The sequence below is a fragment of the Molothrus aeneus genome, chromosome 4 (genome assembly GCF_037042795.1).
Source record: "Molothrus aeneus isolate 106 chromosome 4, BPBGC_Maene_1.0, whole genome shotgun sequence".
Lineage (NCBI taxonomy): Eukaryota > Metazoa > Chordata > Aves > Passeriformes > Icteridae > Molothrus > Molothrus aeneus.
Window position 1 is genome coordinate 58433146 of NC_089649.1, and position 25145 is coordinate 58458290.

A 25145-nucleotide genomic window follows, 5' to 3' on the forward strand; every position below is an offset into this window, starting at 1 on the left:
CCGTGCCCACAGGAGCGTGGGCTAAGCCAGCCCAGGCACAGCTGGCATTTGGATGGCAGGGACTCAAGAGGGAAAGGGCTGCAGACTGATGCAATATTTCCCTCTTTACAGCTGTCTGCCTCTACCTGATGTGCAGATAGCAGAGAAGAAACATCAAGGAAAGGTCACCAGCTGCTCAGAGCAGTTTCAGGTCAGACAAATGCTTGGGGTTGCCAGCAATGTAACAGGAGGCAGCTGAAGAGGTCATGCTTCCATTTACCATCTCACAGTGACAAGCTCTGACATCCTAACTGGGTGCTACTCAGACAACACATTTGCAGTGTCCAGTACAACATAAATTACCTTAACCCAATCACTTCCAGGCACCTTAGGCAAGTCCTTTATTTCAGGCTAGATCCCAATAGTACAGAGAAACTCAGAAATGACTGGAAAGCTTTCTTATATTGATAGCAACATCCATGAAAATAAACAGATATGTCATACATTGATAATACTAATCATAAAATAGGTGTTGGCTTAGTCTGCTGAAGAAATGCCTCCAATAGTAGCATTTGTCTTGATTCAGGTTCAATTTTTGTCTGAAAGCCAGTATCTTTTTCCTGTTACTCTAGTTTCATGTTCTTGTTAATGCACACTACAGACATTTCTCATCCAGAAGTACTGTGGTAGCCTACCATAAATGGTAGAAATCACTTTTATCACTTGTATCACATCACTTGTATAAATTAGTAACCCAAGAGAAAATCTAAATATCTTTGGCTCCAGCAAGTCAAGATTTTTTGCAGCTTCATTCCACACTCTTCTCCTCTGCATTCCCACATTCTCTTTGAGCTCCTACAGACTATTCCATCCTTGCAGATATCTATCACTATAGCCATATGCCTTCACTCTGCATTTTAAAATCAAGCAGTGAGTCACTGAGGTCAGTAGGACTTGGCCTTTCTGGTTTAACTCTGAATGGAAGCAAGGGAATCAAAATCACCATATTGTCTCATTAACAGTGTTGGGCACTCACAGCCTTTTATCTGGAGGGAATACTTTCTTCTATTTAGAGCAAGGTTCATGCAAAGCTTAAGACAGGCACTGTAATTCTCTTTGTCAGACTCACTAATTTAACACATTTGTCCATTGGCTAAGGTGTTCTGTTTTCCCCAAGACTCTTGTAGTTCCTCTTTGACACCTGGCTTAGGGTGCCTATGACAACTACAACAAGAACTTGGAAAAGAGCGTTTCTCTGAGCTCTGTACCACTCCATTTTGGGTTGTGCCTTTACACATCCTCCTGCTGAACAAGCTAAGATTAACTCTGTTTGGGATAACTGTTCTGTGTGCAGCCAGTGTAGCAACTTGTTCTTTGATGTGCATTGCTGGCAAATGCCCTGAGCTGAAATACAGGTAGGTTTCAGCAACGCCGAATACTGCCTGTGGGAAAACTGTTCGATGTTTGGCCAGGCTTCAATTAGCAATGCAGAGTGGTGCCATAGCTATAGCCTTGATTTGTTTCTGCCTGCAAAAAGGAGACTAACTGCCTTCTCCATCAGTTTTTTTTTACTGATTTCCAAGGAACCAGCATAACCTTGGATGTCCAGCAAAAATTCTTGCTTTGTCTTGCAATGCATTTGTGATGCTGAATAACAGAGGGTGTAGTAACAGAGGAAAGAATCGTGTTCATATTTTACTGTTGCAATAGAGGAACCACTTTAATACACCAAAGTTGCAAATACAAATCAAAAACACAAACAAATCTGCACAAGGAAGAAGGAAAGCACAACGGCCTTTGAAAGCGTATGTTACTGTATTGCAACCTGTAAGAAAAACACTTCTCATTTTACCAGTAAATCACTGGCCTTCGGGAACAGAGAACACTTAGGAACATAGATAACAGTCCTAAAGGAAATGCTAAACCCATCAGGAAATAAGGACACAACTCGAGAGGAGTAAAACAAGATTTATTTTTTTTTCAAAAGCTAACGGAGTAAGTCATCTTGATGCGAAGATCTCGAACCAGCCCCAGAGGCACTGGCCAAGGGGAGACGGCACGGCCATGCCCCCGTGGGGCGGTGAGGCGGGATGTGCCTCGGCGGAGCCGGCCGGGGGTCCGGGCGTGGCGGAGCACCTCGGGGGCCGGGAACAGGGCGGGAGCCTGCCCGGGCTGCAACAGGTCCGCGACCGCAGGCTGCGGGCTCAGCCCGACCCGCTCGGCTCCGCTGCAGCAGCACGCAGCCTATCCCGATCTCCAGCCCCGCTCGCCCAGCACATCCCGCCGGGGTTAAACCCCTGACGCTCCTCCTCTTCCTCCCCCCACCATCCATCCCGGCCTGTCGGGGTGGTCCTGCAGCCCCGGCCCGGGGCAGAGCCCGCCCTCCGTAATCCATGCGCGGGCGGCACCGCCACCACGGCTGCTGCGGCGCTCTGAGGCGGAGCGGGCTGCGCTGTGCTGTGCTGGCCGTGCCCCGCCGTCTCCGGCTCGCTGTCCCCTTTCGACCGGTGAGAGCTGGGGGCGGGGGCGTACGTGAGGAGGGGTCCCGGGCAGCTCCGGCGGGGCTGTGGGGGGCAGCAGGCGGGGATGAGGCTCCTCCGCCTTCTCTCGCTGCGGGCGGGAGGTCGTGGCCGGGAGAGCGCGGCTCCTTCCCTCGCGGGAGAGCAGCGGCGGGCGGGGGAGCTCCGTGAAGCCGAGTGAGGGGGTGCCGGGTGGCCGTCGAGGGAGGCGGGTGCCCGAGGGAATGGGGTTGGTGGTGGGAAGGGATCCCAGGGGGCTCAGCAGAGGCTGGGAGAGCGACCTGTGGGAGCGGCGGGATGGAGGTGCCCTGAGAGCGCGGGGTGAGGCGGGGACAGAGGGACGGCCGGCGGGCAGGTCAGTGCTGCAGGGGGCTGGGGAGCGGCTGGCGGGAGAGACGGGTTTGGCCGCGAGGAGGGGGCTGCGGCACGGCGGGGGGACGCGGCCGGTCCGCGGGGAGCCAGGGCGGGTCCGCTCGCCGAGCAGAGCGGGGCGGCGGGCACGGGGTGCACATTCGCTCCCGGGGGTCGTGTGTGGTGGCGGCTGGGGAGAGGTCAGCTGTGAGCCACCGGCAGATGAACGGAGAAGAGTGGCGGGAGCTGGGCGGGGAGAGCCCCGGAGGTCTCCGGGGACAGGGAAAGCCGCTCCGCGGGAAGGAGGAGGGGGAAAAGGGCGGCCGCTGAGGGCACCTGCTCGGGGCGAGGCGGGCGGGGGGGGTTGTCTGAGCCGCCTCGGGGAGGCGGACGGGGCTGTGCTGTCCTCGAAATTGGCTCGTCAGGGGCGGGGGGCTGGGGGAGCAGGGAGGTGACCCCCAGCCTGGGCTCTGCGGTGGATGCGAGCGGGGAGAGGGCCCGTGAGCTCCTGCGGGCTCCCCGCTCGGCACGGCAGCGCTGCGGCGGTGCCGCCCGCCTCGGAGGAGTTCCCTGAGGCGGTGCTGCCGCTGCTGCCCGCTGTGCACCTGGGCAGATCGCGCCTGCCCGCCCCGGCTGGCCAAGCGTCTCCTCGGCCGAGGTGAGCTCTGCAGTGAGCCGGGGACCTGATCCGAGAGCTGGGGAGAAGGGGCAGTGTGGTAGTAAACATGGGCTGTGTCTTCTGCACACAGATGCAGAGGAGCCAGCCGGTAAAGAAACTACCACATCGGTCGGTATTCCAGCAGAGGCAGAGCTGCGGTACCCGCGCTCCTCTGCAGTTTGCAGATAAGGACGAGGCAGCCTGTTAGAGGAAGAGGTCTCTGCTGTGTAAGTAATTGGAAAGAACGTGAAGGAAAGGTTTGGTTTCAGCTGCTAGTGAGAAACGTGCGTCGTGTTGCCGTACCTTGGTGTTGGGACACGTACACAGCCCTTATCAGTTCACACTTCCCAAAAACTGCCTGTTTATGGGCTGGACTTACTGTGTTTTACAGTAAGTTTTCTATGTGATGCTGGAAAGTAATTTAACAAAGAATGATCTATGAATACTGGGGTAAATGCACCACTTTATCCACAAGTTAAATAAATTATTTGGTTAGTGAAAATGTACTTTAAATATTTAGGCAGTCAGCTGCAAATCAGACATGCTTATACTTGGGAGAAGGTATCTCACCTGGAATTTTTACAGGTGTGCTTCTGCTTGCAGATGGCTGTGACTTGTAAAACAGAAGAATTTTTTGATGTTGCTTTTTTTAGTTTATTGATTTTGAAATTAGTAAGAAGCTGTTCAAAGCAAACTGGATTCTGAATATTCAATTTTTCCTGACCCAATCCAATATTTCGCTTACTTGATTTGAACATATAGCAGGCAAGTCAGATGGGTACCAAGGCTGCCTTGTGTGGAAGATGCTATTTGTTTAGTTTTTCTTAGTGCTGCCAAGTTCTATTCTGCAGTCCCTGGTGTTTAGTGTTTATCTGCTTCTCAGTCGTCCTATGGCAACAGGTTGTAATTGTTGGTAGGCCTAGGCAGATTTTGTAACAGAAAACAATATATTTTTATCCTGCCAGTATCTTAACTTGGGCTTGCTTGTGGGTCTCTTGAATGGGAAGGTGGTGGTGTGGGTTTGGTTGTTTTTTGGGGTTTTTGTTTCCTACTTAGGAGTTTCAGTCTGCCTGTAACTCTGTTTTGTGGCTGTTTTAATTTCACTTCTGGTGGTTGCTGGTATGGTGGACAGGGATTATGGACTTGGATTTTCAAATGTGTGATTGAAAAAAATGTAACAAATGTACTCAGAAACCTTGTGTGGGCTTCCTATGGACAACTGCACCTACCACCATCACAGCCCAGCCTGGTTCACTGCCAGCAGGCATCCCCATTGAGCTTTAGCAGTGTAGCCCCTGGCTGATTGAATTTCAGTTCACGGGGTTAATCATGGTTGCATCGCTGCACTGCAGTGCTGTGTTTGCCTGGATTGTGGTGTTAAACAGAAGGAGGCCAGTGCCATTGGAACAAAGAGCTGCACATCATGCTGCCTCTGAGCTCTGTTATTCACACTTGGCGTATCATGGAAGTTGCTGAACTAAACTCCAGCTCCTCTTCCCTTGTTTAACTTAAAGCAGAGGTTGGTTTTGGAAAATACTTTTAGTAACAGGATAGGATATATCTGAGATGATAGTGCTGCTGCGTATTTGAGTGATGGTGTTCTCCACAGGTAGTGTTTAAAAGCCCAGGAGTTATGCTTAGTGACTTGTACATATAGAATATTAGTGTCAGCCACAGAATAAAATGCAAAAGCTTGAGTCTGTTCCAAATGGACATTTGCAAACCACACATAATAATGAAAATCTTTAATTTATTTTAACTTGTTAAGTACTTCACAGAGTGTGCAGTAATGAAATTGGTAGCTTATTTGATAATTACTGTAGCATTGCTGAATTTCACACAGCTTCTCTTCATTCACTGTTTACTTGAACTTGGGGAGAGTTGTACTGGCAGTTCCTGTAACTCATTGACTGTAGTGATGCCACACTGTGTCTGAGGAAATGAGATGCCCACATGCTGCAAAGAAGATTAGCATAAACTGCTATTCAGTTCTCTTTATTTGTGTCACTCCTGTGTATGTAATTTCTGAGGTTCTCAGAATTACAGATTTCAGGGACAGATTTTTCCTCTTTAATGCTGTTTGTCTAGCATATTTACTAATAAGCTCCCAGCTAAGTTTCTTTTAGATATCAAGAAAAGGAGAACTGCTGGGAGCTTTTTACATCTGAGTTATTTTTTGGTGGGTTGAATACTTATTAGATGCTCAGAGGCATCTTAAGTTACAGGTTTTGTAGTGTTTCTGCAAGTTCCTGGTTATTATTATTAATGTAACCTTGAAAATATGAGTGTTTTATGTAGCATAGAGAAGAACTGGTGTCAGTCTGAAGGAATTGCCCAGTATAGATTGTCTATACCATGTTTACTGTGATATATTTGCCAGCAAAGGGAGAGGAAGAGAATATGGTTATAAGTCTGCAGATTTGTTGATTTGCAGGAAATTCACTTGAATTTTATAAAAGCTTGACTGAAGACTGTGTAGAATTGGAAACTTAGGTTTTTCCACTAAACATTGTTAGTTTTCTCAGTACAGGGATTGTCCTTGTCTTAAAAATGCCCACTTGGTTAATACATGACTACTTACTTCTAGAAGGTGTAGTCATTGTTTTCCTGTATTGGGAGAACATTTTAACTGTTTTATTTGCCTGTTTGTGTAATTAGATAGACTTTAAATTGTCTTTAATCTAAAATTAAAAAAAAAAAAAGCTGTGTGTGTACTTTATCTTCTTCTGCCCTCTCTCTAATATAACAGGGCACTACAGAGAGCTTTGCCTTAAGGCACCAGTTAGAGAAGACATCATCTTATCACTTTCATCTTTCTCAACCACACCTAACATTTCACTGAAAGGGATGCTTTTGCATCTGTTTCCTAAACTTTTGGAATCAAGGCTCAGTTACCATGTGTGAGCTTTTTCTCCTGACTCACTGAAGTGCTGCAACTTCAGTACTTCAGAAATCTCCAGAAAACTCAACCTGACTTAGAAAAAATGTTGAAATCTATTTTTAAGGGAAAAAAAAGAACTGTTGCCTTTGAGTCCCTAAAATCAAGAGCCAAACAAGGTTAAGGTGATAAAAAGTGGTTACCATGTAATGAAGGTCTCTCCAGATGCACAACACACTGACATGCATGCTGAAATTACATTGAAAATGTACATGTGATATAGGGCTTTTATGAGCTATAGGGCTTTTAAACTTCTATAAGTTTAGCAAATTAGCATAATTGACAAGAATCCCCAAACAGAAGTACAGTTGATGAAGTAATTCCCCTCTTGGTTTGACCCCTTCTGAAGCCCTCCCCTTCCTTGCTACTAGGTGTACCTTGTTTATGTCTAACACATGAGAAATTGTCTTGAGAGGGTGGCTTGGCCCTTGATTCCCAGAAGAAGCAAGATCAGACCAGGCCTTCAGGAATTTGTGTAAGAGGACAAGTACTAGAGTTAGCTAGGAAACTATATAGCTATACAATAATAGTCCAGAGCTATGAATATATATGAGGAATATATGTAAAAACAAAGGTAATTTTGGCATCAGAACAGTAGTGTATCAAACTTGCACAATTTTCACTGTTCTGCCACAAAGGCAAAATGATTTTTTTGTCTAGTTGTGGTCTTGTGATATTTTGTACTGTAGGTTTCCTGAGATTTGATAGTAAACTGCAGCCTAAGCAGTTTTCACTTTTTGACCAATTCCATGTTCGGCCTTAGAGCAAGATGTGCATATGATAAAACTTCACTAAAAAGTATCTTCTAGGCTGAAGAAAACTAGTCTCAATAAAAAATTAAAGGAGGAAAATGAATATTTTGGATTTGAACTATTTTTTTCTTTCATTAATCTTTAACAGAACATTCTTTTCCATGGTATTATGTGTTCTAAATTACTGTGTGCTTGTGTTGAGCATATTTCAGAGGGGTTGTTAACATCACGTTTCCGAATCAGGGTTGGATAATTGTGCTAATCATAGCATTGTTACTGTTCATTCTTCTTGGTTTTCATAAGCCATGAGGAAGAAAGATAGGTTTGAGTGTTCCCTCTTAACTCATTTGAGCATTGTAGAAACAAAACAGTCTCCAGGTCTTTGGTCTGATCTTGTATTTCTTTGTTCCACATTTTTCTTGACCTATCCTTTGAGCTCAGGCAGCACTGACTACTGAACAAGCTTGCAATGTGGTTTTGAATTCTTGCAAAGTACTGGTTTTCAGAAAGGTAGCTGGTGTTTAACCAGAGAGACTGTAGAGCATGGAGAGATTTAAGTCTCACCTTACTACAGGTTTGAAGTCTCTGTCTTTAGTATCTCTTTGACCTGGAAGTACCTTGGAAGTGAAGATGTTGGCGTAGCATTGGGCTGACTGAAGCCATGAGGTGTTTGTGTTATTTTGCTGTCATTCTTGCTGGTGAATGGTCTGAACACCAAGGTGGAGATGGAAAGGTTTTCTCTTGGGCAGTGCTGCTGGAAGGGGCAGCAGAGGCCCAGCTGTGCTTGGGGAAGGCAGCTGGTGCTCTCTGGGTGGAAGTGATGTCCTGTCATGAGCAGTGTGCTCCCACATGGCCCTGCCACGGCACTCTGGGAATCAACAAAGGCATCCCAAAGAGAAGCTGGGCTGATGGGTGGGAAGGTCAGTGCTGTGCTCACTGGCACACCCATCAGGTATATGCAGCCTCCAGAACCAGAGAATGGCAGCAGCTCCTCTGTTGCCTTTTATTTGGTCAGTTTTGGTCTGTTTCCTCAGAGGCTGCTGTTGCACACTGAAGTGAAGGAGTCTTACCTGGCTTCTTGTAGATCAAGACATGGTCACTTAATTTGTTGGAAAGCCAGGAGTGTTTCTGTTTACGTTACTTAAGTAGTGGTAGATTAAGCTGATGTGATTTTGTAGATTCAGAATATTCTTAAACATTTTTAACCATCCAAAGTCATCTTAATGACACTCAGCTTTAGCAAGCTGTAAATAAAAATTGTTGACTTCTCCAGTTCCTAAGGAGAGCTTTGGGATAGCTTGAATTAATGAAAAGTAATTGCTGATGCCCATTGTCATCTGTCAAGAGGGTGATGTCTCATTGGCTTTGGATTTTATTTTTGTTTTGGTAACTTTTCAGTGATGTATAATTTTTTTCTTCAATCTTGGAAAACAGTTAAGAGTATCTAGGATTGAAGGTTTTGCTAAAAGGTGTAAATTAAAGAAGTACAGGGTATGACTTGTAATAAGTGTCATCAACTACAGAACCATCAGGTGGTAATTAAATGCATTGTGTAATTGTTGTGACATGACATATTGCACTTAGTCAGAAGCGCAATTCATGCAATGCTCCTTTAGTTTTGTTTCCCTTGGAGCTGTATCAACGTTCTCTTTGTTTTTGAAAACTCACTGACCTGGAACTGTGCATAATTCTTTTTCCACCTCTTTCAAGTACAATGTATGTAGTATAAGATATTATTCACAAGCCTCAAAATGTTTTTCTTCCCTGTCCTGTCAGGCTCACTTTTGCAGCTGTTGATACGTTCAATTTCCACAGAAGATTGCAGGTTGTCTTGCACTTTGCTATTTGCTTGCACATGTGCTAATGAGCTGTTTCTTCTTTTTGCCAGAGATGGTGCGCTGAGTCATTTTCACAAGAGGCTGCTGTTCCACTCTGAAGTAAAAATACATTGAAGAATTGGTGTGAGAGTGCACCAGCATTGTCCTGGCTAGAAAGCTGCTACTCAAGTGAATGTATTGAAGATTTCTAGACTTGGTTGGACAAATACCTCTACCTCCAGTTTTATGAATACTGCTCGCTATGGCTGTGGAACTCTGTTTGCTGCTGCTGCTGTTTTGTGGAAGTACAATTTCAGAGGTACAGCCTATATACAAACCACCTCCTGGAACTTTGGATTTTGGATTTGTACCAGCCAAGACCTATGATACAGGTGCATACCATGAACCTGGGGCAATAGGAATTTTGTTTAAAATAGTACATGCATTCCTGTACTTAGTGCAGCCAAATACTTTTCCTCAAGGTAAGCGGATAAACTATTTCTGTTTAAAATACAGATTTGCTATTGATGTTGTAATATTGATTTGTTATATTGAAACACCCTGTCGTTGATACCAAGGCCATAATCAGGAAGTAAAATCTATGAAGGGCTTTGTAAGTAGCATATGCTATGGCTTGGAAATCTGTACAGTTGTGTATAAGAGAATATTTTTCTGCTAAGCATAATGGGGAGGAGGTTGTTAATGAAAATGAAATGTTGGTGACCTTTCACAGAACTTTGCTTACAAATCTCAGGGCTGTCACTGATGGATTTGAGGCTTGTTTTCTTAACTGAAGCAGCATGAGATAGAACTAGAGGATAAGCTGCTTTGTATTTACCATTAAATACATAAGAGACAGCTGAATTTTTCACACTGTGATAAACAGTCAGATGATTATAATACTATAAGATTTAGCTCAGGAAATTTGAAATAAATTTCATATGTTTCTATATATGGGCATCCATGGTCAAGTTTTATGTAAGAGCAGGTCCACTACATAGCCATGTGTAGTTTCTTGTTCCTTTGAAAGCTGTCAGGTTAAAACTTGAAACTGCACTTGTTTTAATGAGACTTTTTTTTCCCTTTGTTTCTTACTAATCTGTTCCTTCTAAAGGAAAACTTAAGATGTTGGAGAAGTGTGTGCAACCTTATTGAGGTTGCATTGATCAAAAGTTGCTTTTGGAAACTGTGGATTTGGTAGTTTTATCAACTGAACTTTCAACATGCTTTTTGTTTCACTTAGCTCTTAAAAGTGTTAATGCTTCTGTATAATACTGGCATTTAAAATTGTATCAAGGTGAACCTGTAATTAAATAGAAGAATGGCTTTGGTTTGAAACTGATTCCTTTTGGTGGTTTAGCTGCAACTGTGTATAAAAGATGTTTATATTATTTTGTAATACAGTTTTCAATTTATACATTTAAACTTTTAATAATATAAAGCCTTAAATTCATTAGTGTAATGGGTCACATATCTATATAATATCTGTGAACTGCTGTTTGCTGGGATTTTTGACATTTCTTCCTGCATCTCTGACGTAACTGTAGAAGATTGAGCTCAGCTGAACTTGAATGAATAAATTCTATTTGGGCAAGCACTCAGCATCCCAGGGGTTAACCAACAGAATAATTATTCTGCAATGGGCCAGAAAAAATAGCCTTTCTGAAAACAGGCCAGAAAAATGGCCTGTTTTCCTGCAGGATGTGTGTTTTGAGCAGATCTTGCACAAGGTGTAATGAGGGCAGTTGCATGAAGGTGACAGTAATCTCACTTTTAGGAGGCACTGTTTCCAGATACCTCTGCTTCTTTTGCCTCTTTCCTTCTGTTAAATGATCAGGTGAGCTATTTGTGTCTCTGTGAGACCTGATGGTGAGGATTGCCATCTGCATTCAGCTCCTAGAAGCAGGCCTCCACCCTGCCTGAAGCTCTGCTTGAATGTTTTGTTCTCTTACGCTTGTGGAAACTTGATTTCACTGAGACATTTACTGTCTTTTTATATTACTAAGAATTTGGTCCGTAGTCTTGTATGTCAAAATTAATATCTTATGTCCTAAGCATGTGAATAACTAGTGAGTATAGACTTTATGGTCAAGGTTGTTTTCTGGTGGGACTGCTCGTAATAAGTTTTACATCAAGTTGGTATTGTGAACTCCAGCATTAAAGAAGTCAAGAATTTGTTCTTAGCTTGTAAGCTTTGAACATCTCATACTTCTCCCTACTTCCTCGAAGATACTTTTTGCCAAATCAGGTGCTTTCAGAACTTTGCCTTTGCTGTTTGCATTAAGTGAAGTCATGTTCCCATGGCCCCACATACTGCACTGCAAAGCACAGATTTGGCAGATCATGTTGGTTTGAGTCATACCATTTAATTGGCTAATCCCCATAATCTCTTTTGCCATATGCTGTTCTATTTTCACATTCACTGTATTAATGGTGCAGTTACATATTTAAAATGGGTGTTTTGTTTTGGTTTTTTAAAATTGAAATAGAGTTAATTCTGATTCAGAGATGAAAATAAACATGATGACAAATGGGCACAGAAATCAAGCCTTTTGATGTTTCTATTTCAGACTTCATGGTTCTGATGGGACTGGTGCTTCAGAACAGTTAGCTCCAGGTTGATGCCCCAATCTATTGCATATAACCACAACATAGAGAAGTATCATTTGTATGTAAGCCTTGGCAGCAATCACTTAGACCTCTGATCTTGGTAGGCTTACATTTTTTCCTAATATTTGGGAGTACTCAATGTTCAATTTTCCAATGTATTAGTACTCTTACCTGGGAGGAGAAGTCATAGGATTGTCTAATTGCATGTAGATACTCCTGCCTTTGTAAGTCATCTTCTGATAGTGCTCTGATGGATAACATTCATAGTCCTTCAGTCCAAAGTATGCCTTTATACTTCATACTTTTATGCTTTATATTGTATAAATATATACTATATATTTATACATATACTATACACCTTTATGCTATATTATTATGCTATGATAAAAAAAGATATTAAGTAGCTGAGAGTCTTTGGGAAGTGTTATTCTTAATTGCATGCTGCTAAGACTCAACAGTTGAAAGGAATCACTTAAAGGAAAAAATCAGTCAAGAAATATTTTGTGAGATGGTTCTTTTCTAGTTACATCTAAGAGTAATTATTTATTACATCTAAGTAATTATTTATTCTCGTCTAAATTTGTTCATGCCGTCAAGTTTATGGAAATATAACTTTAATCTAAGTTTAGATTTAATAAGTAAGTTATTAATCAGATTAAATATAGTTCTCATGTAAAATACAGTAACAGAACCAGGGCAAGGAACTGTAACGCCTTTAAGATTTTTTAAATTGCTGAATCTTTAAGACCAGCGCTGTGCTCTTTGGATATGGCAAGAACCTAGCTCAGAAGAGGTGAATTAGGATATCTGATTGCAGTGCTTCAGTGAGTCTAAATAGATTCTGCTTTCAATTCCACCAGTCAAATATTTTTGTACTCATTACCAGATGATGTAGTGCTGTAAATGGGAGTGAGTTAGCTCTTATTCAGGGAAGCAGCCTCCACTTTGAGTTAATGATACACAAGAGTGGAAAAGACTGGTCACTGGTTTGCTACCTGAGGCTCAGTAGGTGACTTTAATCCCAGTGTGCCTTTGTTCCTCCATGGTAATGATTGTGCTGCTACTCCTTTTGTTGAGGACTGTTTAGGATAGAGGCATCATTTTCCTTCTTGTTAATAACACCACTTAAAGACATGATAATAGGAAAATTACAAGTTCCTTCTATCACTTAGCTAAGAAGGAGGACATCTAACAAAACAAATAATCCGTTTTTCTTATATAAAAATTCTCATAAACTGTAGCATTGATTTATTGATAAAGTTGTCACTTCATGGTTGTGAGATGGTGCATGTCATCTGTTGTGCTGGAAGCCACCAGATATGAACTTGGTATGGACAGGGCATGGTCAGTATGATGCTGTGGCTGCTGTGAATTACCATAGTTTTGTCTTTGTTCCCATGGAAATAGTTGTTAGTTGCAATAAGAGAATGTTAATCTGAGTTTCCAGTTGCCAGCAGGCTGTGCCCAACAAATCTTTGGCTTCACAATTTGTGTCTTGTAATAAAAATATGAAGCCTTCACAAAGGAAAGAAGCAGGGAATAAAGCTCCTGCTCCTATTTTTAGGAGAAATATGACAAAAACTTATGAGCCTGTTTACCTTACCCTACTGTAGCAGAACATACTGCAGAACAATTTTACCAGTTAAGTTACAACTGCTTTTCTCCAGCTTCTGACTTTTGCTCTAGATAAGCATTTCTGCTGAAGTAGGAGTTCAACTTAAATGTAAAAGTCAACTGTTGAATGCAGATACATTCTGGGCAAAAGATAGTGTGAAGAGTTAAATGTACTGTTTGCTGTGGGGAACAAAAACAAGATGATTTTTAGACCTGGACTAAACCTCTCAGTTCTTTCTGACTGCAGAATCTTGCTTGCTGAACAGTTTTATCAGACTGAGGATCAGAACTTGAATATTTTAATGTCAAGTCCTGTGTTTGACCCCTTTTGGTCTTTTTCTCCTTATCTATTCAGCCTTTAAAGCAGCTGCAGATTGTGAAGTTCAGCAGGTTAGTCTTGTGTTATCTCAGTAATAAATCATATGAGTGTATTCAGTAATTAAATTATTTCCAGATATTTTAAAGAAGAAACCTGTAACTTGATGTGAAAATAAACTGTATTTGTAGCTAGTATAGCTGTAATAGAAAATGGATATGCAAAACCCTTTTGTTTTGGGTAGGTTTGATGAGAACCTAGGATACTGACTTTGTAAATCTATTGGCTGTATTGAGGCTCTAAAGCAAGTAATCAAAACACTTTATCACCCCCTCACTTAAACTTAGTAAGGCAGAATTACTTTGTGTGTGCCTGTGTCAAGCTCGCTTCTCTGCCTTCTGTAATTCTTCAGTGCTCATTTTTACTTCAAGTTTGCTTCCTGTTAATAATAAGTCTTCCACAGCTCCCCTACAAGAACAAATGTGTATGTCTGGATGTTGGAGCTAAGCCCAGTTATTTGTAGTTGGTAGTGCCCTTTTAAACTTAAGATTTTTTCCCAGGAATGTTGAGCATGTCTGCACAAGGTGAGAGGAATTTGAGAGGATTGTGAGAGAGGATTGTGCTCTGGCTCTGACTCTGCAGGTGCTACAGTCCAGCACCACAAAATTTTGCACAGGTACCTACAGCCATTATAATGTTTCATAAAAACATTATTTAGGATATCCTTTTTTCCAGTTGTGTGAAGTTTCAGTTTTAGTTAGGATATGGTATACTACTTTTTTTGAGCTAGTGTTTGATAACAACCCCCTTGTGCTGGTGGGTTAGTTTTCCTAAAGCTTACATCCTGGAGCTGGGTTGGGAGCACAGGTGGAACTGGTGCAGGAACAGAGAAGAGGGGAAGAGCAATCTGCCCATTAGTAAGTTAGCTGTTGGATTGGCTCAGTTCTGTTGTCAAGTGACAGTCAGTGCCTTCCCTCCATCCCTCTGGTGTTTTTCCACAGCTGTGAGTAGAGCTGTGGTGTGAATTTAGAATAATGGCTTAAATGTGAATATCAAAAATGCAGGTGTGACAGGTGCACTGCAAAATGCAGTGACAGGTGTTATATACAGTGTTGGTGGGGATTTGGGATAACAGTGCTCCTTTTTTTGGAAATACAGGTATATATTGAAAGAAATTTCTTGTATGCAGTGTTGGAAATACTGGGGAAGATGGAGCAGCAGGAAGATAGGAGATAATTTAGCCTCTTCTTTTCTCTGCCCACTCATATACATTTCAGGAAATAGTGTTAAAAAAAAAAAATCACTGCTCATTTTGTGTTGGGAAGTTAAGAGCTGCTCTGCTTGGTGATGGGCCCATGTAAGTGAGGAGCAGTCTGAGAACATTTCTGAAGCAGATTTAAGGCTGGCTTTTTAATTTTCTTAGGCATCAGAAGAGTAATTCTTTTTCCCCTGATTTATTCAGAATGGCAGAGTAACAGATTGCTTGTCAAAAGGACTTTCTGTGGGCAGGGAGGAGACAGGGGTTTTAGGGAGGGGAGGTTTATATAGATGATCTGCTGGAGGTTACCACAGAAAACTGCAGTTGCAAAGGTTAAGGCTTCTCTGATGCCTTCCTGCTGACTTCTTTAGGATTATGTAAACAAGGAACCTCTTTTGAAGAGAGGCATTTTAGGGAAAATATGGAAGTAATTTTTTAATCAGTATAGCATAGTTGATAATGTGAAATTCTTGCTCTTTATGCCCAGCTGGAATTCTTTCTTTACAGTATCCTCAGTGCTTGCCCTGATCTGTTGTAATTCTGCCTGCCAGCTCTGCCTAGGAGAAAAAACATGCTTTGACAGCAATTGGAAAACATCAGTTCAACTTTACAATTTTAACACTTAGGACAGAAGGGAGAAACTAGAAAAAAAACAAACCTCAGGCAGAGCTTGAGGGCACTGGGTTACTTTCCATGGGAAGGGTACTTGAAAGTGGCATTAGCACAGATGGCTGTGGTAATTCCTGCAGGGTACCTCAAACAGCCATGCCTCTTGGAGTTCAATAATAATCAAAATTAAAGAGGCTTATTGTGTGCTACTCAGCTCCTATTTCCCCAATCTAAACTGCCTTCTCCCCATTCCAGATGAGGCAGCTACATGCTTTCTGTCTGTGGGAACATCTCTGGCCAGTGGGTTGGACACGTTCTGTGTGGAGTACTGAGGAACTCAGGAAGCCTGCTGATAGTTACAGCATGGACAATCCTTAAAACTGTCCTGACCCTGGTCTGTTTGTCTGTGGATGTTAGTGGGAGACACAAGGTGTAGCCAGAGGGCTGATCAGCAGCATTCCCTGCTTCAGTATACAGGGGATAAGTTCTGGATGCAACTAAATCCAGGGGTGCTGACTACAAGGAAGGGAAGGGTGTGAGTACAGAATGGTATTGTGAATGGACATGGCCTTCTTTGTCATACTAAATAGAGTCTTCATTGGTGGGGTTTGCATATTTTTTTTTTAAAGCTGAAGTACTATGTTCTGGAAATGCATTTATTTAGATAATTAGCTCCATTGTACTTTTAGTACCACTAAAAGCATGATAGCTTATGTCAGACTTGCAGAGCATACCTGCAGCACCTCCTATAGTGTGAAGTGGGACAGAACAGGTTTTGAATCAGCCACAGTGTCTGGCACCATGGATGAACCTCTTGGAAAATTACCAGCAGCTGCAGACATCTTTTGGGTTTTCAGGCAGCTCTACTGAGGCACCATGGTTTTTCTCAGCTTAGCAGTGGCTACTACTGTGCTGTTTGTCCTGCCCCTTCATTTAATTTTTACAGCTGTGCACATAGTGCTGAACCTCATTCTCATTTCTAACTTACAGCTCTGGAACTGATGGGGGTGGGGGGGAATATCACTGAATTTATTGGAATTATGTTTGCACAAGCTTCCAAGGGACTTCTCAGTTCTTTTTTATCATTTTGGCTGCTATGAAGCATTTTGAGTTAATCGTATGAAATACTGTACAGAGACTGCCCATTATTGGAAAGACAGTCATTTGAGCTCTCTTTTCTTTGTTACAGAGCATCATAATAAGATAGCACAGCCTAGCACTATTAAATTTCTCTGGTGATTTGCTTAGGTGGTTGTTCACAGAAAAATAAACCCCTAAGTCTTGCTCAATGATGGCTTTTTCTTGAATGATGTCAGCTGAAGTAAGGACACCTTGATGGATCTTTGCAAGAAATCTTTCCACAGTCCTGCTAGTCAATTTTCTTTACATTGAAAATGACAATCAGTATTTTTTCCTCTCCCTTCTTCTCACTATTGTTTTTTCTCATCTTTTCTCAAGATGGTCTGTGTAACTTTCAGATTGTAACCACAGTGGTGCCTTTTCCAAGTGAATGTGCAACATTCAAAAGTTGCTGGAGCAAAACAAATGTGTAAATGTTAATTATACTTTTAACAGTATTGAAATTTTCCATATATGTATTAAAGCTTTTGAGTATATTTCTTCCTTTTTCCAAAAGTGAGTTATCTTCATGTTAGAAGAGAAACCAGGTGCCACAAATGTCAGTCAGTGTAGTTTAAGCTGACTAATCTATCAGTAAATAAGTTTTAGTGTAAGCCTGCCAGGCATAAAAAAGCCCCACAAACCTACTTTGATACCTTTTTCAATAAGCACATAAATTTCTTAACTTGAAACAATTGTGTGATTAAATTATGACTTGTATTGCATCATAACATAGTCAGATTCTTTCTTTTGACAGAAAACGTACAAAATTACTTTATTTTGGTGAACTTCAAAATGTGATTAGAGCTGTGAATGTGAATATTGCTACTACTATCAAGTATTGCTTTGGCAGTTTAACTCAGCTGGAAGGTGCCTGCACTTGTACCAAATAAATCCAAGCATCAGGCCTAATGAGCTCTCTTCAGAGTAGCAATCTTTACTCTTGCTTTGATTTTTGAGTGAAGTAGTGGTCTCTGTAATGCTTTGAAGCGATATGTATGCCCCAGTTATCAAACATATGTGGAAAGTTGTGGCTCCTGCGAAAATGGGGAAGTGGAGAAAGGGAATTCTGAGGAGTCTCAGGGAAGCTGCCAGGATGCCAGTCACTGAGGTAATCTGGTCAGCAGGTCTCCAGCATGTCATTCTCAATTAATTATCTGTGTTCATATTTCCAATAATCCAAGTTATGCAAGAGAGGATTTTCTGTGCTTTCCTCAGTTTACAGCAACTCCTGAGGAGATAAAGGAAGAGAAAAAATGTTGTTCATACAGTCCAAATATTTACTACTTTGATCAACAAGTCCATTATGTCCACACAACCCAACCAGTCAAGAAGTTGCTGAGCCTGTGCAGTGTGCTAAACCAGACAGACATAGAGTGCACCAAGTAAATCTCTGCCTGTAATCTGCTGTAAATCCTTACCAGATGGCGGCCTAGGGAGAACTTGAGGTAGCTACTGCAAGCAAAGCAAGTGGCAAAAAATAGCTGTCATGGCACAAACAGTGTGCTACTGAAGTTTTGTTGCCTTCAGAAAAAGAGAGAATGTACTTTCTGTGTGGAATACTTCTTCAAAGCTTTCAACTCCATTTTGTGTCTGCGTGATGCATGCAAATTCATTGCAGCCTCCTAAGGAAGGATTTTTCTAAAGGCTTCTATTTCTTTTTTCTTCTTCCAAAACTTCAGCAAGAACAGAACTTCCTTTGTAGCAAGGAACAACTAGAAGGCCCCTGTAAAGGTTATTTTCAAAGGAGAAATCTTTCATTCCATGCATCCTGTAACGGTTGATATTGTGGCTGTTTCTTTTTTCTTCAAACCTTTTCCTTGGCAGGCTCTTTAACGTTGTCTGTGCGTGTCAGTGGAAAGCAGAATGTGCCTAAGGAGAAAATGTGACTGTGCTGAAGAGGAACCTCAAGTTAATAGCCTCAAGTTTGGGGCAGCTGTGTGGTGTGAGGATTTCCTGTGGAGGTCTTGAAGTACCAGTTTGGTCCTCCTAACTACTAACTTCCATTTTTGGGAAATGGGGAGTGTTTTTTGTGTGCGTGAACTAAGTTCATGGGCTGTTACTTTTATCTGATCCACTGCTGTATAATTTATTTCTTCAGTAGACCAATGTTGTTTTCTGTTAGGAAGGGTGTAAAGGGAGTCTCCTTAATTTCACATTCCAGTTACTTTGGAAGCTGTTGCTGCCATGCAGTTCCTTGTTTTCAGCAGTTCTACCATGCTTAGTCCTACCTGTGCTCTGGCTAAAGCTCTCCCTGTTAGGCCATTTCTAAGGTTTCAACCCTGCTCATAGCTTTTCATCTCCTCATTACCTACTTAATATTGCATCTCTGCTCCCTTGCTGTCTCTCATATCCTTGCACTGCATGCAGTATAATCTAAGGTGCCCTTCTACCATCTGGTAGCTTGTCTTTGCAGTTATGACTAAAGCAGCATATGCTTTACAAATCTGCCGAGACCTTAAAAATGTATTTATTGTGTTTTTGCTTGTGTCATACTGTGTGTTGTTGAATTTTGTGACAGCCAGAGTGCGGTAGGATAACAATATGTAATTAAAGAATGCAGAGTAAGAGAATGGGAATGGACAGGGATCATGTTGATGAGAGGAAACTGCACGCTGAAGGCATGAAGAGGGTGACTCGGCAGATTGCCATAGCAGATGAGAGGTTAAAATACTTCAACAATTTAGTATGTACTTGTTGGATTTTGACCTCCATTCAAACAAGTTTTTCTGGGCATGGTGTAATAACAGGTTATAGGGCTTTATTTTGCACGTTAGTGATGAAGTACAGCAGTGAAGTTCCTTTCTTAATTGTGTTTTTCTCTTGTCCAAAAGGCATGGTGATTTTTTTGCTCATTATTTCTTTAGTGCACGTGAATGGGTGGTTGAACAGAGAATTTCCTTTCACCACCTCTGTAATGGAAATGGGTGATGTTGTGTGTGGGCTACTGAAGCAAGGGAAGATGTGTGTGTTGTTCAGGAGTTGTGCTCAAAGAGAAGAGGGTCAGAATTGCCTCTTGAAAGGATCAAGAGGGTGGAAGCTGAATCAACCTGATGCTCCCAGTAACTCAATGGAAAGAAAAAAGTGAATTGTATATAGAGAGACTTTGCCTAAAAAGATGGGGCAGAAATTGTCTAAGGAGGCTGAGGTTTTTTTCTTAGTTCTCTTCTAAGGACAGGGGCTATGTTCCAGGTCTGTCTAGGAAAATACTGTGAAGAGGGGAGTGAAGCTTTTCAATCTGAAGTTGGAAAGGAATAGTCTGGACTATATGAGTGAATGCCTGGATTAGATTCCTTATCTGTGCACCACAGTGATATCTGCTGTGTGGGAATTGGGAAGATCTCCTTGTCTGTGAGACTTCCCCCTTGTCCTACACAGTGAGTTTTCTTCCTGCTGTGCACAGAGAGGACAGAGCACATGGGGTGAGCAGAGTGAGTGTGTCAGCACCTCCCTCTGTGCAGTCAACAGCCATGCATGATGGATTCTGCACAGCCATCAGCAGGGCTGAGCTCTCACCTTGCTCTGCAGTGGAACCTGAGGGAAGTGATGCTGTGGGATTAGGGCCAGCAGGAGTGAGCAGAGCCCTCATGGAGGCAGGGACAGTAAAGGGGACCAAAGGTAATCTTGGGTTACCCTAAAAGGAATATCTCTTCAGTGGGAGCCAAATCTGACCATGGTAGAGGCTTTGGGGAAGCAACCAAAGCCCCATTCAAGTCAAAGCAAGTATTTTAAAATGTCAGTAAACTGAACTTGCTGTAAAACTTGCTTTAAGATACCTAGAAGGTTTTTGTCTCTGATAAGTCTGAAAGGCTTTCCTGGTTTTATTGGCTTTGCAGGAGATACTCATTAGTGTGACTCATAATTAGGAAAAAAACCCCTAGTTTGAAGTCATTTTAGTTCATTAATGTCAGGCTAATTGACCTATATTCAGAGAGGTTCTGAACTGTTCAATGTATATGGAGTCCATTGACTCTATCTATAGATAGACAGGAATGGACTGAAATATTGTTTTATGAAAGAGAATGAGATATGAATAAAGTAGTTACTAATTGATCATTTGTATTATCTACGTAATTCTCCCCTGTTGTTTGGAAAAAATCTTATTTTAGTGCAATATGAATGCTTCAGTCATGGTTCTTATTGGCTTGTTTGAGGACCTTTCAGAATAGAAACCTAATATATTATATTATGTATAATTCCATAATATATTATATTTATGCATAAAAAGACATTGATTTCTGGCATAATTTGATTAATGTTGGAGTTGCACTACAGCTGAACTGGCTCAGTGGAATTTTTTGAGTGAAATGAAAGCATAGCATTCCCAAAGGTTTTACTCCAGCTATTTTCCTGTCACCTAGATATGAAAAGCTTCCTTGGCAGAAGAATTTGTAATTAACTTCTGTTGGTACTTAATTGCCAGACAGATAATTTTTAAATCTCTATTATTTTTGCTATCTCTTTCTGTAGAGCAGTTCTCAGAAGCATACTTAGTGATAACCTCATTTTCCTGTGAGAGTAATGAGATATTCGGTCTATAGACACAGTACTCCTGCAATGCAGGAGTTAGTGATTATGTTTTCTTAACTGGAGATCCTCAGAGGTACTTAATATTTCTTCACAAATTGCATTGGTAAATTAAGAGTTCATCTGGCTAGTTAGATTTAGTAGGGCAGATGGCATTTTGCATGTGTGATGAGAGCAGGAAGGATTCAGCAAAGCAATAATGTAATTAGCTGTGTAAATGAGCCTCACAAGGTAAATCTCTTTAACCCCAATGATAAAATGTGTTTTGTGCTAGAGCTGTGGATTACTGGTCCTGTGAAACAATGTGGACAGCTAGTCAAGCCAAGATTTCAGGAGTAATCCAGTTAATTTGGAAATACAGGACACCACTTGTTATCACACCTTCCTAACACTTTTCTGTTTGAAACAGAAATAGGCCTCAGGATGGTACTCTGCCATAACACAAGAGAGAGTTGTGTGGAGTTACCTGAATTCAGTTGTAAATAAAAGCTTATTTGAATGCTGGAGATGAGATGCTCCAGCTAGGGAGGAAAGATGCTTCATAAAAGCAGGCCAAAATCTCAGGCTGAATAAAATGAGAGTTGAGCTGTCTTTTCACTGTGCTGCAGTGAGCAGTGTAGCCTTATGTAGCTCCTGTTTACACAGTACCTGGCACAGGATGTTCCCCCAGTTTACCCTTGAGCTCTGCAGTAGTAACTGTGATTATCATCAATGTGCAGTAAAACCTGCAGAATCACAATGGTTTGGGCTGCAGGGGACCTTTAAAGATCATCTGAGCAGGGAGGATTTTGGTGCTGTGAATTCACCAAGGCCTGTTTGTGCCTACAGCTATGTGAGTAGCTGCAGGTAATCTCACATTCAGTTCTAGCCAAAAATATTTTTATGGGAATATAACTTCCACTTTTCATTTGAAATTAATCAAATGGGAATATGTCTAACCATGTTGATATTGAAAGCTATAGAAATAATAAATTCATGGTAAAGACTGGTCAATCACTGTGTGCTGCCTGGTTAGAAAAACACCCTGGAGCATCATGTTACTTCTGAAAAATCATTGCAAAGTAATCAAAGTAATGAATCTTTATTCAGCAGAGCAGTCTCACATTCTGTAAAATTAAGGGGAAAAAAGTCTGTGTAGCAGCCCTTGAGTTGTGCATGAAACCTGTACTGTTCTTACTATTAAATTTATTCAAACCACATGGGAACCTTTTGTACCAATTTTCAGGCTTTCTTGTTTATTAACCTAAAGATGTTTTACTTTCTGATGAATAAGCTTTAGAATCTCTAAATTTCAAAATAAGGTATGAAGTGCTATTTTCTGCATGAGTTTGTTATAGTGTATTCATGTTGACTTCTGTCATTTTTTTTGCTCACAGGCTATAAAATACAGAAACAGTATAAATAAAACTGTGAATCAGGAACACTCTGAGCAATTTAAGCATATCACAAGAAATGAGAGCAAGTTTTGGGTTGTTTTGGTTTGAGTTTTTTAAGTATTGTCTCTTCTATGTGGAGATACTGCAAACCTGACTGGACATGGCCCTGGGTAACCTGTGGGGGGTCACTCTGGCCTGAGCTGGGAGGCTGGACTGGATGATCTTGAGGGGTCCCTTCTGTTCTCAGCTATTTCTGTTTCTCTTGAGTAGTTGCTTTCATGTGCATAATGTGTACCAGCAAAGGTCCATAAATCTGTGTGAGTGTGGCTGTGTGTTTATACAAGTATGTAAAACTTCATGTAACATGTTTGGGGGTTTGGGTTTTTTTAATGTTTAACTTACTATGGGGACAGACATTCAACTAGGAGAATGGATAAATGCCTTCAATTTTTATTTAATGGGAAAAGCTAGTATTTTTAAGATTTTCTTGTACCAATTCTCAATAGTAGGAAATGTATCGAAGGACATTTTTGTCAATAGTAAAATCTTGCTTTCTTTCATGCTTCCTGGCAGTATTTTCACTACTGCACTAAATAATTTATAATGGAAAGTCATGATTGCAGGATAACTTTGGAATATTTCGCACTGGAGGGGACCTTCAGACATAATCAAGTTCAACTGTTTTACAAACCAAGATGAATGTCAAAGTTAGGGGTAGCCTGGAAATGAGAGCAGGTTGCTGGGGAGTCTTCAGGTTGCCTTCAGAGTAGCTTAAGGGAGAGTGATGCCACAGAATCTTGGGCACTTGGCTCCTGCATCTGATCACCTGCACACAGTCTGTGCTGCTTCATGCACAGAGGATCACAAAACCTTTTCCTTTTTTATTCCTTCCTATCACATTCTAATTTAAGCTGGTCACTTTCTCATTAGTGGTTTTCTACAATGCTAAATAGTTGAATCAATATGTTAAAAAGAGAGTTGTTTTACCCCTTTTCCTGTTTGCTGAAAGCCATCTAGCTGCAAAAAAAAAAAAAAATTGCATTTATTATTTCATGCAGCCATATTTCTTAAATTTATTTACGTGGCATAGAAATCAGCAGGAAGAAAGAAATGTTACCTCTGCTGAAGAAGAAAAAAATGTCTAACAACCAGTGTGAATTACATCTTTGGGGTTTGTGAAGTTTTGCCTCACTTAGATTTGTATCTCCTGTTACTGAAACTTTCAGAGAAGCACAGATGCTGCCTGGGATGGTCTCCATGCAGGGAGGACTCTGCTGGTCCCAGTGTGAGAGATGTTTCAGAGTTGCAGCAGTGATCAGTTGTGTGTTGCCCATGCAGTGGTGTGTGCCTTTTCTTTCAGCAGTCTCATGACTCCCAAGATGCATTGTGAAAGGAATTGCAGGGGTCATAACTCTTTTGTGCTTCCCAGGTGCTTATTCCATGTATGTTTGATTTCCATTTCTCTTACTGTGGGATTCAGCCTTATCTTGTACTTTATCTGTGATCTTTCCAAACTGAGGTTGCCTCAGAATAGAGTCCTTGCTTATATACCACCATCACTCTCTGAGTGTTTTGGAATCTACTCCCTATGCAAGGGGTGATTTGTGGCTTGGTACTTCACTGATGCATTAACAGATTGTTAATTTTTAGTTGGCAGTGGTGCTGGGACTACCTGCCTTAAAGCAGGAGTTGGTGCTTTGCTGTCGTGTGTTCTCTTTCCTTGGACAGTTTTCTGTGAGGAAGTCTTCAGGATCTCTTCCATCAGTCGAGTCCATGTTCCCACTGTGGGGTGTTGAGGAGGGAGAGCTATGGACACTGCTTGCTTAGGGATTTGTTTTCCTGAGCCATGGGTGGGGTGAGAGAGGAGTGAGATCACAGCCCCTGTGTGTTCCCTGAACATACTTTGAGTGCTACAGTAACGTCTGAGAGGCCTTGTATTTTTGGGAGGTGAACAGTCAGTTTTACACCTTCAGGTCCTTTATGGATCCCCAGGTTAGGTAACTTTCTGGAGGTTTTTATCCTCTAACTGGAGGTTGTTTATTAAGTATAAATAATGGTGAGACTAAAAACAAGGCAACAGTAGGATGAAGTCCAGCTCAGTATGAGCATAGGGTGTAGAGTTCTTCCTTGAGCTGTTTGAGGTGTAGTGTTTGCCTTCCTGATGTGCTTCCTCCTCATCAGAGACCAGAAGTTTGGTCAGTTTATTTCTCCTGAGCATGCAAACACTATTGCTTTTACACTGCGTAGCATGCAGCACGCCCAGGGCCACTGGTGCTTCTGTGAGGCAGAGGGTCTGCAGAGCGGGTGCTGCCCCTCTCCTTCGAGTGCAGGGGGTCACAGAAGTGGCTGGGAGCCACAGTTCCCAACTTAGTTTCCATAGGGTTGTCAACACCTTGATAACAGTAGGCTGGTGATGTCCCAAAAAGGGGATCTGTTTGTTGCAGCTGCCAGGGTTTACTGAAGGTGGCACTAGTTGTGTTAAATTCCTGCCTGTTTTGTGATTGCTGTAATTTTGTATATTGTGAGTAAGTTAGAGTGAGTGTTGGATTGATGCACAGCAAATAGTCACATGTTAGGCTTTCTCATTTGTTTTGGTGGTGTTACATACCAGAGATCCAGAGATCAAAGAAGAAAATACAGAAATGAAAAGTGGAAAAAGGATTGGGATAACATTGGCAAGATAAGGATCTTCTTTGTACCCT

The 25145-nt window shown here is 41.7% G+C and overlaps 1 protein-coding gene across 8 annotated transcripts in view; it reads left to right on the forward strand.

Annotated features, from left to right (window-relative positions):
- Positions 1 to 2283: 2283 nt before the first annotated feature.
- PROM1 (prominin 1) overlaps positions 2284 to 25145 on the forward strand; it is a 63012-nt gene continuing 40150 nt past the window's right edge. For 3 of the 8 annotated variants that reach the window (XR_010783523.1, XR_010783525.1, XM_066548597.1), the window contains exons 1-2: positions 2287 to 2486; positions 9086 to 9496. Coding sequence is in view for 4 of the 8 variants with exons in the window: in XM_066548597.1 (XP_066404694.1) it covers positions 9277 to 9496 (220 nt within the window). In the remaining 4 variants the exon portion in view is untranslated. Of the gene's footprint in view, positions 2487 to 9085; positions 9497 to 25145 lie in introns of all 8 variants that reach the window. The other 5 variants (XR_010783522.1, XR_010783524.1, XM_066548599.1 and 2 more) reach the window with 3 other exon arrangements.